General features: G+C 38.3%; 1 protein-coding gene across 1 annotated transcript; it reads right to left on the bottom strand.

The window, feature by feature from the left end:
• Positions 1 to 2,291: 2,291 nt before the first annotated feature.
• Positions 2,292 to 18,337, bottom strand: SPACA1 (sperm acrosome associated 1). The gene is made up of 7 exons (XM_001500421.7): positions 17,904 to 18,337; positions 12,697 to 12,753; positions 9,248 to 9,349; positions 8,410 to 8,516; positions 7,644 to 7,779; positions 3,118 to 3,238; positions 2,292 to 2,536 (listed from the first exon to the last, which is right to left on the bottom strand). The coding sequence occupies exons 1-7, from the start codon at positions 18,127 to 18,129 to the stop codon at positions 2,380 to 2,382; spliced, it is 906 nt and encodes a 301-aa protein (XP_001500471.4). The 5' UTR covers positions 18,130 to 18,337; the 3' UTR covers positions 2,292 to 2,379.
• Between the last annotated feature and the right edge of the window lie 626 nt (positions 18,338 to 18,963).

The following is an 18,963-nucleotide window of genomic DNA, read 5'->3' as shown; positions in this document are numbered from 1 at the left end:
TCTTTAGTGGTGTGCAATGCAGACTTCATAGACCATGGCAGGGAGAGATCCCGCAACACACAGACGACGACCAAGAGGCAAATGACAGAGCGTCTTTGTGAGACCTGGTGCGATTTCATGGAGACCTGGAGCATATTATAATCTACTTCAACATAAGATTTGTTGCTTATTAACCTAATGCAGTGCAGTCATAGTACTTAAGAGAGGAGCCCCTGGTCTTGGGAGTAGGATGATTTCAAGAAAGGTCATCAAAGTGGGTCTGGACCAGTGGAAGGTCTAAGTAACACCCAGAGACTAAGAGGGAAAATGTTACTATTGTCAATGTGCACTGCTGATTTGCTGTATGTTACACATTATGAAAGATTAGCTCACTATCAGACAGTCCTGCCCCAAAGTGTATTTCTGAGTCGGCATAGTATTAACATTCATGCATGCTTTCATTTTTGTTCCACAGACCACCAACAAATTTGGGAAATATTGCATCAAAGCCCCTTCTTAGAGAGTCACAGTGTGCATAGCACCCTGATGGGAAGTCCTACACTTAAGAAGTCTTCAACTCATTTGACCATGAAAACTTGTTTTTCAGAAAACGTTTATGTGTCAATCAAGATAGTCTTAGTAAGGCTGCTGTGTCAAACAAGCTCTAACTCTTAGTGGCTTAAAATAACATGGTTTATTTCTCTCTCATGTCACATATCTTCTGTTGACTGGAGATCCTGTGCCATGTGCTCCTCATTCTGGGATCTAAGGTGTCAGAGTAGTCACCATCTAAGCATTTCTGGCTGCTCTAGCAGAGAGGTGAGCTCCAGATATTTTCACAGTGAAATGTTCTAGACTGAAAGTGACACTTGGAATTTTGGCTCATAACTCATTGGCCAGAACTAGTCACATGGCCCCACCCAACCACAAGGGGCTAAGGAGGTAGTATCCTATCACGTGCCTAGAAAGAAGACAGCCAGAAATATTCAGTCAACAGCACTGACAACTAAACCTGTTCACCTGACTGAATGCCCATGGTGACTGAAGTACAGTTGGAAACCACTGCTATTCATGGCTTTAAAAGTAAGGATTGATAATAATTACTATTCAAGAATGTTAAGCACCTATGCTAAAATGACATGACCATACATACTTAATTAGGAATAAGAAATGGAAGGTTGATTTTTTTTCACATTTATCTGGGGGGAGGAAGAGTGACACAAAAGCAATTCTTTTGGAAGATTTTATGAAAACAATTTCTTTTCACTTAAAGTCTCCAGTGGAATTCCCAAAACAGATAACAAAATCATTTTCCAGCCAATTCTTCATTGCTTCTCTCAAACACAAATGCCATATAACAGAAAGCATGGATAATTCCACAACATGGCCTATTTCTAGTCTACCAGAGAGAGGTATACTGTAAATGCCATTTACAACATCGTCTTCACAGATGTGCAGAGTTAATGCTATCGTGAGGTAAATCCCATAACAATAGCAATAAAGTTGGAAGAGAATCCGTCTAAACAAAAAAGTATATTTTGTACTACTATCATAACCTCTGAAAATTAATTCCTGATGAAGTCTCCCAAATCAAATTATCTAATGCCTTGGTATCTCGTTTGATAATTGGCCATAACCATGTCACATAGTGACATTGCACAAAAAGGCAGGGATGATGTTCAGAAATAAGTACTGCGGTTTTGAGATGCTATCACCTGTGTACCGAGCACAATGAAGGTACTCATCAGTGGTCATTCAAAAGTCCTTAATTCACTGTTTCTGTGAGAAATACAGGGCATGTTAAATTCATGTCATTTACTCAGCCACCTCCAAGTTCCTCTCCAGTTCTTCCTTACATATTTCCTATATGCAATCATAATGAAATTACCTACTAGATGCAAAACGCTTGAGCAATTCTTGGCACACAGTAGTCACTGACTAAGTATTGGTTGTTATCATTGTTATCACATGCCTGTAAGATTCTACAGTAGGATTTGCTTTAGCAAGCACAATCCAGTGTTCCCAGGGGGAGGAAGTCTGACATGCAAGGCATCTTCTATATTACATCTTTCTTCTTTGGGACAAAACAGGCAAATCACCCTAGAAGTGATCAAAGTGATCAAAAATGTGTTTAGAAGATTTTGTGTGTGTGTTCCTCTAGATAAATGTTACCTGAAGTGATAATGAAATGATAAACATTGAGAACAAGTTAAAAATAATTTTTGATAACTCCACCACAAAGGTGCGCTGATGAAAGCAGACCCCTCTGATACTGCATTACCTTCAGACTGTGTAAATTACTGGCAATATTATTAAAGCATTTCACTATATATTTTATTTTTATAATAACAAATCTGATACACTCTAATCTCCTTTGGTTTGTTATATGTCATCCATACATCATTCGTTCCATTCACTTAAAACATCTTCTTCATGTGCAGGTATTTCTGCTGGTGATTGGTCAAGAGAAGTTGAATCTTTGTATCTCACTGAACTCAGCTCAGACTGTACCTCAGTTGTTGAGGCTTTTGGCCCCCAGAAAGACTTGACTGCTGCCCTGGAAGAGAAAACAAAACCAAATTTTGTTATGAAATTAAAACTAAAACCAAATAGATTTATATTTAATTTTCTATCTATAGAAGTGCCTCCTTAGTCATGATTTATTTTTGGTTTGTGGTGCATCAGCTGCATTGTGACAGTAGATGGGCCCTCAGTGTGCCAGGGTGTAACACTCATGTAGGTATTAGAAATATTCTCGTATAAAGGAATTCGTAGGTCACAATGACCAAGTTGTAGAGTTGTGGGAACTACACCTGGACAACACAAATATTCAACAAACTTCTTTTTTTAGAGATGTAATTACCATGTAACTACATATGTTACTACCATGTTACTACATATGTAACTACGTAAAATTGTAAAAATTGCATTTCAAAGCTCTCTCACGGGCTGGGGGAGCAAGTCATGAGATTAGGAGGTTGAACCAGGGTGGTCACAGGAGCAATGAAGGGAGGTGGACAGTGTCAAGACACGTGTGAGACGCAGCGGGGACAGGGCTTTGGATTCATGGGACAAGGAAGGGGCAGACCAGGAGGATGTCAATCAAGGGTGATGACTCAGTTTCAGTCCTTCACCTACCAGTTTATAATTATGAAGATCAGGACAAAGATCACGAATATACACATAATAACTCCTATGGTCAGCACAAAAACTAGGACTGCATCGGTGTCTGGTCGGAGCGATCTTTTCATCTGCATTTCTAGAGAAAAAACACATACCTGATGATTATAACTACTGGAGAAAACAAAGGAAATGAATATCTAAACGGAAACTTTATGTCTGAAAAACAACTCTAGAAAAATACAGAAAGAACTAGTGGGAAAAAAGTTATTAATGAACTTGCTCTGCAGGTTTGAAATGTCCTTTTCAAACATGCAGAAAAGTTGAAAGAATCTGACAATGAACATCCTGTATCCCCACCACCTAGGTACCACCATCAACATTTTACTAACCATCTATCCATCCTTCTCTTAATCCATTGGTCTATCTTATATTTTGATGCATTTCAACATAATTTGCTGATGTCTGCACACTTCCTGCAATATTCTTCAACAGGCATATCATTAACTAGAGTTCAGTATTTGTTTATACTTTTCCTTCTGAGTAAAATGTACAGAGAATGAATTGCACAAAGATCTTAAATGTAAATTTGTTTAGTTTTAGCAAATGCAAACACACATATGTAATCCAAACTCCTTTCAAGACAGAATCTTCCTGCCCCCAGAAAGTTCCCCCGAGCCCCTCCCGGTTCATCCCTGCCCCATCCTCCAGAGGCAACCACTGCCCTGATTCTCTTTTCTACCATTGATTAGTTCTGCCTGTTCTAGAACTTCATAGGAATGGAAACATACATTGTGTATTCTTCTGTGTAAGGTTTTTTCACTCAGCAGAACGTTTTAGAGATTCATCCATACTTTTGCATGTAACAATAGTTTTTTTCTTTTTTATTACTGAGTAGTATTCCTCAATTTGTTTATTCATTCTCCTACTGATGGACACCTAGCCTATTCCAGTTTGGGGTTATTATAAATAAATTGATATGAACATTCTTGTACAAGTCATTTTGTGAACACACATTTTCATTTCTCTTGGACAAATACTAAGAGCGGAACTGCCAGGTCATAGGGTAGAAGTATGCTTAGTTTCCCAAGAAACTGCAAGATCTTTTCCCAAAGTGAGTGTACTGGTTGTACGTGTTCTGTGAGTTTTTTCTCCAAGCCTTTGGCATGCCTATTCATTTTTCTAATGATTTCTTTTAATGAACTGAAGTTTTGAATTCTGATGAAGCCTAATTTATCAATTTTTTCTTTTATGGTGATTGTTTTTTGAGTCGTGTCTAAGAGACTCTTGCCTACTACTGAATCATGCAGATATTCTTCTACGTTTCCTTTTTAAAGCTTTACGGTTTTAGCTTTTACATTTAGAACTGCAATACGCCTTTAATTTTCTTATATTTTGTAAGGTAGGAGTTTAAGCTCATTCTTTTTCATACAAATTATCCACACACCATTTTTAAATCAGGCATTCTCTCCCATAACTTTCTGCTCTTCTTGCAAATAAGGCTAATAAAGAGACAAAGCCAGTCTACCATATGTGTTACAACATTGCTACATTATAAATTGGTGAAAAGCCAATTTACATCAAGTATTACTTACTTTGTGAATTATATAGTTTTCTTGTGGCTCTTCCTGGTCCCTAAATCATAGAATCATAAAAGATTCATGTACGGAAGGACCAGAGAGATTATCTGATGCGACTATTGAATTACCTAGAGGAGTAAACCAACATTCGAGGAGGTTTAATGATTTGTGCAGGCTATGTTTTATGTATTTTAATATTTTAATTTTGGTAAGTATCACTCTATCAGAAGTCATCTTCTGCGTGGGCAATCTCAACTGCTTATTTGTCTGGATTTTCTTCCTACTCTTTAAACACCATGGAGTATAATTTTCCATTTTCCTCAGTAATTCTAGAGCTATAAACCCAATTTAGTGACCTCACTAAATATTCCAAATATAACAGAAAAATCACATCATATTTATATTCCAGTATTGTTGGATTTTAAAAATCTTTTTATTTTCAAAATTAGATTTATAGAAGAAGTGGGATTTTTTAAGCTCAAATAAAAGACACTTTTTAGGATTAAAACCTGAGAAGAAGACATGCAAAATTCCTTTCCATTTATCTACTACTCTGTGATACCAGCCAAGAGGGTGAAGAATGAGGGGTATGAAGATTTCAACAGTAGTTTTCTTGCAAGGGTCACTTAGAATACTTTTATATCTAACTAAAAAAAAAATAGGCTGTATTTCTCGTTGAAATTTTCTAATGAAAAACAGGCTGATTTTCAATGCTCTCACTTTTTAGAAAAACTAAGCTTAAGTTTGTATGAGTTTCCTCTGGCTACCATAACACAGCATCACAAATTGGGTGACTTGAAAACAATGCAAATTTATTATCTCACAGTTCTGGGGGCTAAAGTTCTGGACACAAGGTGTTGGAAAAGCTGTGCTCTCTCCAAGGCTAGGGGGAGAATCCTTCCTTTCCTCCTGCAGCTTCTGGTGGCCCAGATGTTCCTCGGCTTGTGGCAGCGTAACTCTAACCTCTGTCTCCATTTTCACATGGGTGTCTTGGCCCTGTGTCTTTGTGTCTTCACAGGGTGTTCTTCTCTCTCTCTCTCTCTCTCTCTCTCTCTCTGTCCAAATTTCCCTCTTCTTATAAGGACACCACTCATTGGATTACAGGCCCTCATCTTAACCAAACTCATTACATCTGCAAGGACCCTATTTCCAAATACAGTCACATGCTGAGGTTCTGGGAGTTAAGACTCGAAAGTATCTTTTTAGGGAGACCCAATTCATTCCAAAACAACGCCTAATTAGTGCCTAATTAACAATGCCTAACTTACATGCCTAAACAATGCCTAAAAAACAATGCCTAATTATTATAAAGACAACTATTGTGGAGGTGAAAAATCTGATGTATAAGGGAATGGGTGGGGAATTTTCATTAACTAAACCATATTTACCCTAAAAATATTTCAACAATGCATTCATTTCAAGCCCGCACCATATTGTGTGGACATTTAGAGCCAAAACATTTGTTTAATGTCTAAAGAGTCAAAAGGGTCTGTTGTATTGGTGTACCCAATTGTCATTTTAAAAAGAAACTAATAGATACCAGTGTTCTGAAAACATTTTGTGATTTAACCAGCACGTGTTCCGAGGTGGCAGAGCTACCCCACCAGGCCTGGACGGCTACGAGAGAGAGAAGTCACTTTGTCTCATTTAAGGGCTGACATTTTGGGGTCTGTGTTCTAGCCTTTAGCTTACGCATTATCAAATGCATATCACCTTCTAATCACGGGAAGCGCTAACCACTGAGTAGTCCTAACAAGGACCAGGCTGTGCGGACAAGAACGGAGAATGGCCCCCAAATCTTTAATATCCTGAACTAGGACTCATTGAGATATTTTTTAGTTTGGTGATGTTTGGTTCTTTTTTGCCTTTTATAGCACTTCATTGAATTATCCTTTTAGTAACACCTGACATCTCAACATAGGAGTAAGATTATTAGCATTCACCAGAGAGATGTCTTTAAAGACACTACACAAACACACCAAAGAAAATTATAGCTTATTTTAAAAATCACCCCTAAAACACTTAGCTTGTTTCCATTTCAATAAAGGGTTTTATGTTGGATGGTATCTCTAGACTACAGCATGAGTTCTTTACTTAGGATTGAAAAATAACTTCAGGAAATCCATGAACTCCCTTAAAATTACAGGTACCTTTTGGCATGCTTGTATATGTGGGCATTTTTCTGGGAAAGTCTGCTGATCACTGATTGAATTCTCTAAGGAACTTGTGACCAGACCTGCCACACCTCCAACAACAAAGATGACAACAACAACAAAAATGGTTAAGAGCAACGGAACCAAAGGAAATAATTATTTGGATATAGAAGACATCATCGTTTAAATGGAAAGAACATGCATATGGATCCATTTTGCAAGAGAAGCAAGCACGGTTTCTAACATGTAAATTATGTTCAGGACAAAATTTGCGTTTTGTGACACATATCAGACTGCATTATTGTTTCATCAAAAAATATTTTCTTCAAAGGAATAATTTTTAAAGACACATGTTTTGACATAATGTTTCTTCATTTTATTTATTTTCTGTACCAAAATTTTTGTAAGCATCCATGAGAACTCCATATATTCATTTCACTTTTGTGATAGAAGTAAAAGGAAGAATATAATTCAAGTTAGAGTACTGTTCTGTGCCCATGCCTCAGGAATATACCAGTTTCCCACAGTGAGCCACATCTGACTTGACTTTACGAAAAAGAAATTAAGCACTACCTTATAGATAAGGGCAAATGATCCAAACCAGCGCTTCTCAAAATGTGGTCTCTGGACCAGCAGCACCTGGGAACTTGTTAGAAATGCAAATTCTTGTGCCATCCGCACTCAAGATCTATCCGAATCAGAAGCTCTGGGGGTGGGGCTAGCAATCTCTGGTTCAACAAGGCCTCCAAGTGAGTCTGAGGCTCTTTAAAGTTTGAGAGAGAAGCAAACCAAAACATTGCTGGACACTTACCAGTTGTTGTATAGATTGTGAATTTAATAGATGCTACTATTTCATTATTATCCAAGGTGTCACACTGGAAGGCCAAGGGGCGAGTTTCCCTGTGTACTTCCAGGATTGCTGAATCATTTGGAAGTACAATGGCTTGCTATTTGAAAAGAAAAAAAAAACTTATCAACATTCTTCATGTAAACTTAAGATCAGGGAACAATTTATTTCCTGTAACAAAAGAGGAGTCACTGTCTCTTATACCAGATCAGTAATTAATTATGCGCACGAATTTTAGAGTCATACCATCCAGACACGGAGTGCCAACCCTACCACCTCCTGTATGTGTGACCCAGGACAAGTTACTCTCTGCATCTCAGTTACTTATCTGTAAAATGGGATTACCTCATAGCATTGTCATGTGGGTTAAAAGAAACTCAAGCACTCAGTGTCTTTCTGGCATTTAATATGCCCTCCATTAACGTTAGCTACAGTTATCATTATACAATTCCTATATATGTATACAAATAAAAACTGCTTCCAAAATAGAATACTTTATACAAAATGGATGTTTTTAAGTTCTGATAATAGTTGACCCTAAGACGTATATAAAGTCAGCCTCATTAAATAACGAAAAATTTTAAATCCCAATAATAATAAAGGTGTATGATTTTAACTTCATTTTTGCAAAGGGCTTTTAAAGAGAAAGTTTTCTGATAGTTATCAAGCACTGGGAAATAAATTTTATCATTCACTAGAAAGCACCAAATTACATACATTCGTTACTCACTTGGTTTGGCCTTAAAAGTTTCCAAACATATTTGAAACGATTTGCAGGAGATATATGAACACATCCCAGACTAACACTTTCAAGGCTTTCTGAAATTGGCTTACCCCCTAAAAAAAAGAAAAATTAAATATATATATACATACCACTGGACACTGTAACTTGCTTTATGCACAATACTACTTTTAAAAGCTACTTCTAATTTTAAAATCAACTATATGCTGGAAGTTATCAAACGTATTAATGAGAGTGTGAGTGTAGCGAGCAGAGAGGAGTGATGGTTACAAAGATAAAGTCACCAAAAGAAGCAGGTAGGAGCCACCATAGCTGTCTGCCCTTCTGCAGAATATACTGTGGGGAAGAGGGCGACCAACTCAGTGATCTATTAGATTAAACTTTGCGATCTATTAATGGCTTCCAATTTACTGGTTAGGGACCCCCATCAGAGATAATGAAATCTCAGAGGAGTGTGATTTGCTATAGAACAGCTCTCAAAGTTCCCAATTTAGGGTTTACCAATCGACTGATAAAATGTCATGACCAAAGAGTCAAAATTATTTCACTGCAGGACAGCCTCGACCACGGACCCTAGTACAATAAGGTTCCAGTGTATTACAGAAAATATATGCTAAATTTTAAACATCACTGAAACGTGAAGCAAAAGCAGAAAGTTACTCAGAGCTATAAGCGTCTAGAGAAGTGGCATTTTAAGTTTTATTAAAATTTCCTTTCAGTATATCAACTGATCATCTCGTTCCTCTCATGGCACCCTGAGCTTAAGGCTATTTCCCAGAGTAGATGCCTCCCGGCTCAGCCTCCCTCCCACACAGCGCCTACTCACAGCCACAGTCCACTGCCCCCCGGCACTCTTCCACTCGCACGATGCACTTGGACTCTCCTCCAGGGCACCCGTTTGTTAATATAACTTCTCTCATACCAATACCTTTGGTAAAAGAAATTGACAAATGTTAAGAAAAACTAATTCCAGAGTTTCTTTACTTTTCCACTTAGGTCTTTTTTGAGACTTTTCGCCTAATTTCAGACATTTTTAGACCCCTCACTTTGAATTAGTTCATAAAAAAGCATCTCCCAAAGTGAGTTACATGAAACACTAGTTCCTCTGGTTGTTACCATAAGAAAAAGGATTCCATGACTGTACACATTTGAAAATAATACATTAAATAAAATTAAAGGGACCGCTGACTATAGAATTTGGGGGCAACTTTTAATATGCTGGTAAGTTATGATGCTATTGCGTGTAAATTTTCATTGATCCAAGATGTAAAAATTCTACATTTTAACATTTTTGAAATCAGAACACCTTAGAATTGACAGTATGTCACAAATTGACAATAGTTTTCCTTTTTATAAGTGCATAAAATGTGCGTCTTACAGCCAGTAAAGTCTAAGGTGTGACGAAATACAGTAGTACACAGGATCTCCCAAATTTTTTTGACCATGAACTTTTAGGAGGGGGGATTTGGAGCTTCTGGAGGAAATTCGAAAATCACGTTTTAACATAATGATGCTTTTTAACATTTAGATTGGTAAAGTCTCTGTATTAAATATAGCAGGACAAACTATTAATGACCAAATTTCCATTTCCAACTAGATACTCTTTAGAATTGCCACATTTTTTAAAAAAATATTGAGGTCATAATAGTTTATAACATTGTGAAATTTAGATTGTACATTATTGTCAGTCACCATACATATGTGCCCCTTTACCCCTTATGCCTGCCCCCCAACCCCCTTCCCCTCTGGTAACCACTAATCTGTTCTCTTTGTCCATATGCCACACTTTTTTACAACAAGAAATCAAGTCTTTACTAACCGATCTCAGATCTCGACTGAGTTTGCCTTTCATCAGCAGCATTGAGGGAGATGATAAAATGCTGGATCAGTGACAGGCTGAACATGTGATAAATGACCTGTGATAAGACTGTGTGGTCGTGGGCTCAGGAATAGGCCATCTTGATTTCCTTGTCTACTAGATTCCCTCTTTCAACCCCTCCAAGATGTTAATCAGAAAACCCATTCTCAAGGGCAAGGGAAAGCTGAAGTCTAGAGATGGCTTGTAACATGGCTTCTCAAACTTCAGAGTCCATGCAAATCGCCTGGAGATTTTACTAACATGCAAATTCTGACTCGGTAGATCTGGACTGGGTCCTGAGACTTGAATTTCTAACAAGCTCCCAGGCGATGCTGATGCAGCTGGTCTGTGGACCAAACTTTGAGAAGTAAGGGAGAGGACTCCACATGAAATAAGGAGATGGAAGGTTAGAAGATGAAATGTCTCTTTTGCTTAAAAGAGATGCCTAAGAATGGCTGCAGGATGTCTCCACTTGTATTTACAAAAGGTCCCTCTTTAGAAGCACAGCCTTATTCTGAAATGCACAAATATTTTCCAAGCAGGTGTTTTATGTATTTATTTATTTAGCCAAATATAGTTCACTGCAATGATGTGTGTAGGTGTGAGATTTTCTGTAAGTCCAAGTAACACAATGTGTTCCAGGAAAAGAAAACTTTTTGACTGCAAAAATATTGTTTGGGAGTTCAATAGAATTTTCACCAAAGCATTTTTTTTTCTCTAAATAGTTATAAATGGAAAAGATTTTAAACTATTTAGAAAATATTTTAGATGTGAAATATTGCCTTTTCTGATTTCTTTTTCTCCTTGGAACTTATCACCATCTGACATTACATGTTTTACATATTATTTCTCTCTTTGCCTCTACTAAAATGTATACTCCTTGAAGGCAGAGAGTTTCCTCTGCCTTGTTTACTGCTGTGTTCCCAGCACCTATAACAATGCCTGGTACATAGTAGGCAAAAATTCCAAAAAAAAAAAAATTCTCAAAAAATCATTTGTTGAATGAACAAATATATGATTTCTGAAACACATCTTTAAATAATAGAACTAGACAATATCAATTACTAGCATTGTCATAAAAATAACCTCTACCCGTGAAAATTTCTCAAGTAAGCAGAAGAGAGATATAAATCGCAAATGAATAAACACAGGTTTTTACATGGATTCCTCTCATTTTCTGACTCTGACTCACTCGGTTAAGGTAAAAAACTGGTTTAAAAGTATCTCAAGGGACAGAAAGTAGAATAACGGTTGCCAGGAGCTGGAGTCATGGGGGTGGGGCGTTAGTGTTTAATGAGTACGGAGGTTTCAGCCTGGGATAATGGGAAACTTCTGGCGATGGACAGTGGTGATGGTTGATGTGAGCACACTAAAAGTCACTGAATTGTACATTTGTACAATTTAAATTTAAACATGGTTAAAATAGTAAAATTTATGTTAGGTATATTTTACCACAATGAAAAAACACTGTCTTAAATAAAAACGATTCAGGTGCAATTTTTGATCAAAAAAAAAAAATTGTTCTCATCTAGATCTGCATGGATTTTCTGTCTTCTGACTCTGGTTTTTGTCTTTCCCTCCCATCACTGTTGTTTTCCAAGGCAGATTCAATTTAGGATAAACTTAATTTCATTGTGAATTATCTATTGTCTCCTCAGCATGCTAGTCTATAGTGGTTCTCAGAATGGTTCTCATAGATGGTCTCCTAGCCGGCAGCATCAGCTTCATTTGTGAACTTGTTTAGAAATACGAATTCTTAGGCCCCTCCCAAGGCCTAGTGAGTTAGAAACTCTGGGGTAGGCCCAGAAATCTGTGTTTTAAGAAGCCTTCAGGCACCTGGGATGAACACAAGTTTGAGAAAGAGTGGTCTATTATAGCATGTGTGGCCCTGATCCCACCCCCACGTAAGGCATTTTATGTCCAATTTCTATTCATGGAATGTTCTAAATAAGTCACAGTCTTTGAATATTATCTTCCCACAAAGCCAATACTTCTTTTCTCCAAGACATAACATATACATTGGAGAAATGCAGAATTCAGAATAGACTATTATAAAGAAGCAAATTTCTTCATGGATTTGCCAACACAGTATGTGGGAAGACATCTGTGAGAGGCATCGGAAGATCTTTCATCTTCTGAACATCTGTGAGATAAAGTTTTGCTTTGGTGAAGGCAGTTTATGTGCCAAAAAAAATACAGGGAGCTGGCTTAAAATAAGACTTAGAGGTTATGAACTGAAAATATCCTACCTTTTAAAGCAGGCAGTTTGAGTTTTGTGTATAAATTGTAGTTATTAGAAATAGAAATCAATGAGAAATGAATGAGAGTACACAAATTACAAATGAAAATTGCCACACTGTTTTTATCTTCCCTCCCCCAGACTTACAATAGTTATTTATCTGCTATATGCTACTTACCACATGTAACGGTGCACATGCCAAATTCTACTTCTTTGACTATTGTCTTATTTGAAACTAAACAGAAAGTGCAAAGATACATTATTTAATCATATGCAAACTTTTCTAAGTGAAAAACTCTTAGTCAGGGATGGAGGACATAAGCACTTATCATACGGAAAGCAGACATTTTTTAAGTTTTATTAAATCAGAAAAGCAATGCCCTTCCTAACAGCTGTTATTATTTAAATCGAAAGAAGCCTAAACCTTTAAAGTAATGAATGAAATTAGGAAATAACTTGCAAAGAAGGTTTATATTTAAACTTTGTAGTAACTTCATAATAATTTTTTTCATCAGTTTAATACATGGTGAGTTAAAGTTCTATAGAAGATCAGAAAAACACAAAAAAGTCTACCAATTGTATGGCCCAATTTCTTCTATTCCCTACTATCTAAAACATTTGAGTGCATCATCACCATCAAAAAGAAGTCTTTGTACCAAGCGTTCATTTTATGTTATAGATAGTTTCTACTCAGTCTCAGGTTAAGATAGTAAATTACTCCTAATTTACTTTATTTAGCAGGATGATCCAGAAATCTACAAGTACTTGAGCTGCTAAATATTATTGGTTTTAAATCACATAACAAGATGTTTCTCTTTTTCTAATCATTCTGAAGTTTGGCATGAATTCCACTAGCTGTAGCATATAACCAATTCTTCTGTAGCATACAACCAATTCTCAGATTAGGACTAAAATCTCAATAGAAAAAATTATTAAATGAGGTGTTAGAAGATAATTTTAAAAAGGCATTGTCTCCTAAAGCAACACTATAACATGGGAAAATGCATCAGAGTTGGAGTCCAAATTGCTTCTTTTCCCACTAATTAGCTGTTCTGAGTTTGAGCAAATTACTTAAACTCTGTCAAGCCTAGTTAACCCTTCTACAAAATCTGGAAAGGAAAACTTAGTTCATTTGATTATTGTAAGAATTAAATGAGATAATATGTGTGAAAACATTCTGAAACTTGCTTAGTGCTTTAAACATGCTTAAGCTATCATAACTTCATTCTTACTCATTTTATACTTAATTTTATATAACTCTAAGATTTTTTTCCTATTTTGATTACTGTAAGACAATATTTTCATAAATACTTCTATTCTATACTTACAAGCACCAAATACAGTGCCTTGAATACATAATGACATGATGTATATATGTTAAGTAAATCAATAATGACTTTGTTAAATAAATTATTTGGATTATCATGCTGATCAAGTTTGAACTGACATTTTGCTTGAAATGCTTGGATATTATCTGCTGGCACATGAGTAGGAGAATGAGTACTAGACTACTTTTAAATATAACCTCTTTTCAAAACCATTCAAAAAACAATCAATCAGCTCTACTACTCACTACCCATGCTACTTCAGGAATGTTGCTTAAGTTCTCCTAACTTCAGAAAAAAGAACGACATTTAATCAGATGGTCTCTGAAGCCCCTTTGGGCTTTGAGTATTGAGTACCCATTAGGTCATTCGGTGACTTTCCTTTTTGATGGAAATCCCACAATGGTGGGTCAGGGAAATTATGTGTATCTGGACTTCAGAGTGGTGTTTGTCAAAATTTCCCATTATACGCCCATAAGTAAAAAAGGAAAAATATGGTCTGAATGTCAGTAAAGATTTTGTGCAACTTGTCAAGCAGTAAGATCCACTGGTGCTAATTAATCGGTTGGTGTCAACGTGGCAGGAGCGCTATGTCACAGGACTCTGTCCTGTTCAACATTTTTATTAATGACTTTTAAAATATTGATATCATGCTGACTGAATCCACGGATTCTGCAAAACTAGGAAGGATAGCAATATTTTGGCAGATAATTCTGGACCTAAAAATGACCGGGTGGAATAATGGGAAAATCTAACAAAATGAAACCTTAGAGAAATAAAAAGTCCTGCATGGAGAGCTGAAAAGTCTACTGTCCCCAAAACACTGTACAGGCCATTTTAACTTGATAGAACAGGTGAAAATGAGTGGAGAGTTCAGTAGCAGTCAAGAGTGTGATGAGGCCTCCCCAAAAATCTACTGGGTCTCCGACTGTGCTGATAAAAGCCTGGCATCGACAGTGATGCAGATAATGATCCTGTTTTTTGTTCTGGCCAGATCCTGGAATGTTCTCTTGAATTCTGGACAGCACACTTTAACTGTTGGTATATACCATCAGAGTTCAATTTTAATTTTTGAGTTTCTTTTTGGAGAGTTGATTTGTAAGGTTGACACTTCATGATTTTTATTTTTCCTAAGAGGTCTTCCAAAGAAAAAGAGAAAATATGGTTACATTTATATAGGATAAAATTCATTTTATAGAATAAAACTCCTTCTATCTTGCAATTATTAGGTTGGTCTCTTTTATAAATCTAAGGGTATAGGTATAGGTAGATAGTTATAGGCATACCCTTAGATTTATAAAAGGCATAAGGGTATATAAAAGGTATAGAGTAAAAAAGGTGTGAGTATAAATATAATATCTTAGTGACTTTCCCTAAACTTTGGAACTTTTATTTCATCATCCACAATGATGTATTTCATTATTACTCACCCATTACTCCGAAATATGTTTTTTAAAAAGTCTAAAATAATGAAATGGAAGAATGGTTAGAATTGCCTAGAAAGATGACGTTACTGTGTCATAAATCATAGCTATTACATCATCCTTTGTTTTCTTATTGCTTATTGCCCAAAGTATTGCATCATCTTTCAGAAAGACTTAAGGGAAATCTAGAGGCACCTTTCTCGTGGTCTATTTTCAGCTTTCATTGAACTCAGTGGAGATTTTAGAATTTTTCATATTTTGGTCCCTAATGGCAAAGAGAAGAAAATTGACAGAGAAAAACATCACACAATTATTGGATGAAATCAGAAAATGAACACAGAGAGCTTCAGATGCTAATGATGATGGTGAAATTGATTGCATAAGCAAAATGAGTGAAAGATGATATCTTGGATGAATTTTTCTCTAACTCGAGAATCAATGAATGAACATTATATTCCTAAGGATGACAAGGTATATGATATTCTCATCTAAGCAGTCTCTCAAGAGGAAGGACTTGATCTTGAAATATTTTGTGAAAATAAGTTGGACCATACTATTTTACTAAAAGAATATGGACCGTATTCTTTCCTTTTTTAAGCTGTTTACACACCAAAATTTACTTGATAAGGTTTGTAAATGGACAAATCATGATGGCAGGTGTGTATACAAAGGTGCTTGAAAGAAAACAGAAGATGTGGAAATGAATAAAATTCATTGGACCAATCATTCTAATTGCTGTTTATAAATCTATAACAGAAACATTTTGCAATTATGGAGCAACGAAGATGGCAATCCTTTCTTCAACAAAATGGGTGCCTTCACAGTTTCCAAAAGTATTGTGTTTTGACAATTCAAGTGCAAAAAGAACCAGAGCAATGATAAGCTAGAATCTATGAGATGTACTTGAAATCTGGAATCAGTATTTACAAGATGGATGCGTTCCAGATTCATGCATAACAGCTGGTGGGCATTTAGCTGCATTCAAAGTACTTTGCTCATTTAGGGTATATACATCTCCAAAACTAGGAAACAGAGAATAAAAACGGGGGGTTTTTCACATTTAAATTCTTATTAAAGTTTCAAATAAGTTGTTTTCACTATCCCTTTATCCTTACTTTTGTAAATTATTTGCAAAATGCCTTAAAAGTAAAAACAGTAAGAGTCCATTGGATAGTAAATGAAGACTGTTTTTACTGGTCCACTGAGGGTTAAGGGTAGTTTTACCAAATTTTAATAAACATTCTGGAAATTTTCAGATGTCAAGACACCTCAGATTGTTTAAAGATCTGGATTTTCACTCTCCCGAGGAAAAAGCAACTATGCATGAAACTGTATATATAAAACTCCAGGAAGTACACAGACTCCCTGAACTTCACAGGTGAGGAAACTGAGACCCTGAGAGAAGAACTGACTTGTCTACATTTGGATTTGAATCTAAGGCATCATAACTCCATTGCCTGGGTTTAGCCTAAACCCTATTTAGCATTTTATAGCTAGAACTCTCCCTTGACCAGTTCAATGCTAAAATTGTTAATTCAATTACTTTTAAAACTAGAGTGAAGCGATAGCTATTATGTTTTAGAACATGTTCTTTTCTTCCCTAGTCCTCTTTCTGTGTCACATTTTCAAAGTCAAGGAGCTCTCTGCAATGTAATGTTATCAAGGCAGTCCAAACCTCCAAGCCACCATCAACCTCAGACAGTCAATTTCCTTCTGTCGCTGAGGGTCACTATGTGTCCAGAGGAAAGAAAAGCAAGGCTAATACAGCAACTACTCTATATGTATAGGAGACATGAGCCTGCGAAGGGTATTAAAACAATCTCAGCTGGGTCATTTATGGGGGAAGGGAACCATTCTCCTTTAGATGGCTGCAAACCAGCAACTGACCTTTACCTACCAGCGTACGAGTTATTAATCAATAAATACAACATGTACAACAGCTTGTCAAGTTTTATCGCTTAATGAGCCAGCAGAATAAGGCAAACTCATGTGCCAAGCACAGGCTTCTTCTCCCTTGGTTAACACCTGTCATCTAACAAAGCCAGTAGCTGGATCCCTAGATTGGTGTTTTCACGACCACACTGCAGACGTGCTCAAGGATGGGGCTGCCTGAACCTGACCTGGGGCTTCTGGACAGTTCTGTCAGCATATTGGTCTGTCTAGATGTGTCACAGTGAGAGGAATTCTGAAGTCCACTGAGTTACAACCCAAGGGCAAATGTGGAAAAGAGGAAGACCTCAAGCAGTTTGAAACTTAAAGAAACAAACAAACTACAAGGGGGAGGAAAACATAACTGCAAGCAGGAGTCAAAATAATTCCCCTTGGTGGGGCTACTCCACAACTCCTACCCCTTAAAAAGAGAAAAGGCCTATTTTCCTTGTCCAGAGCGATACCTAGCAGCATCGCTGTGGCAATTTCTATAGAATAGTTTGAGCTTATTTGTTGATCTGGCTGTGGCCTTGGAGAACAAGCACATCTTTCTTCAAGGCCATGAGGTGCGTGAAAAATGTATCAAGTCGGGGCTGTTGGCGAGGGAGCTCTACAGACGGTAACGGGGACACTTGTCGCTGTCCGGGCAGGGAGCGGGGCGCGGCCCTCAACAAGTGCCTCCGGGACCCCGCAGGCGCCTCCCTCACCGTCCGCGTCCGCCTCGGCCTCGGCGTCATCCTCGCTCTCCTCGTCGCCGTCGCTGTCGCCCTCCTCGTCGCCCTCGCCCTCGCCCTCGCCCTCGCCTTCGCGGCCCAGGCCGGGATCCTGGACGGCCGTGAAGTTGGCCCGGCACACGCCCTGCAGGCCAGCCAGCAGCAGCCAGCCGACCGCCAGCAGCAGCCCCGCCGAGCAGCCCGCGCCGCCGGGCCTCATCGTTCTCGGCCCGACGGCCGCCCACCGAGCAGTCGCAGCGCTCGCCCGCCCCGAGGCGCCTGGAAGAACGAGCCGCCCGCCTCCGAACCCCGCGCCGCCCCCTGGCAACCTTTGAGGCGTCACGGCTCGTCACGGGCGCGCGGCCGCCGCCCCGGCTCCCGCGCCCTGGAACGCGCGCCGCCGCCGCCGACCCCTGCCCGCCGCGTCTGCAGGAGCGCGAGCCCCCCGCCCCCGCCGCCACCCCCGCCGTCGTGGCGCCCCGGCGGTGTTCTGAAGACGTTCGCCCTCCCAGCGCGTCCTCCTCTGCAGGCGGACTCCCTAGACCCTCCAGCGCCGTCATGGCCTTGGTTTCAAACTCCTCATGGAGAATATCTAGAATATGCATGTATCCAGAAGGATTCATCATAGCCTTATTAAGTTTGATGCCCAAACCAGAGCCATATCTGCAGGTGAGGCTTGATTTGTAGAGGATATACGGGCGCCCTTCCTTTCTTTGATCTGAAGAGTTATTGATGGAGCTCAAGCACGTATTCACCTTTTAAGATTTTGTGCAGCGCCGTCAGCTCCACGTGGGGCTTGGTGGAGCTGGGTTAGGAGGTGGGAAGAAAGGAAGGGAGAGAGGAGCAGGCAACTGTTGTCAAGCTAGTCGTTCTCCATGCTGTATTTGGATAGCTGATGCTTTTGGAATCAAATATGGGATTTAGTCTTTGACCCTGTTAATTTCTATCTTCTTGCTTTGGGCCCATTTTAAAAGCCTCATTGAGATTCTTTTGACTCTTGATTTTTTTGTCTTAACGTATTAGATATTTTTCCCAAGTTTGCTTTGGAAAATGT

This window comes from Equus caballus, chromosome 10 (genome assembly GCF_041296265.1).
Source record: "Equus caballus isolate H_3958 breed thoroughbred chromosome 10, TB-T2T, whole genome shotgun sequence".
Lineage (NCBI taxonomy): Eukaryota > Metazoa > Chordata > Mammalia > Perissodactyla > Equidae > Equus > Equus caballus.
The sequence above is the reverse complement of the archived record's forward strand: the minus strand, read 5'-3'. Positions and strand labels throughout refer to the sequence as shown.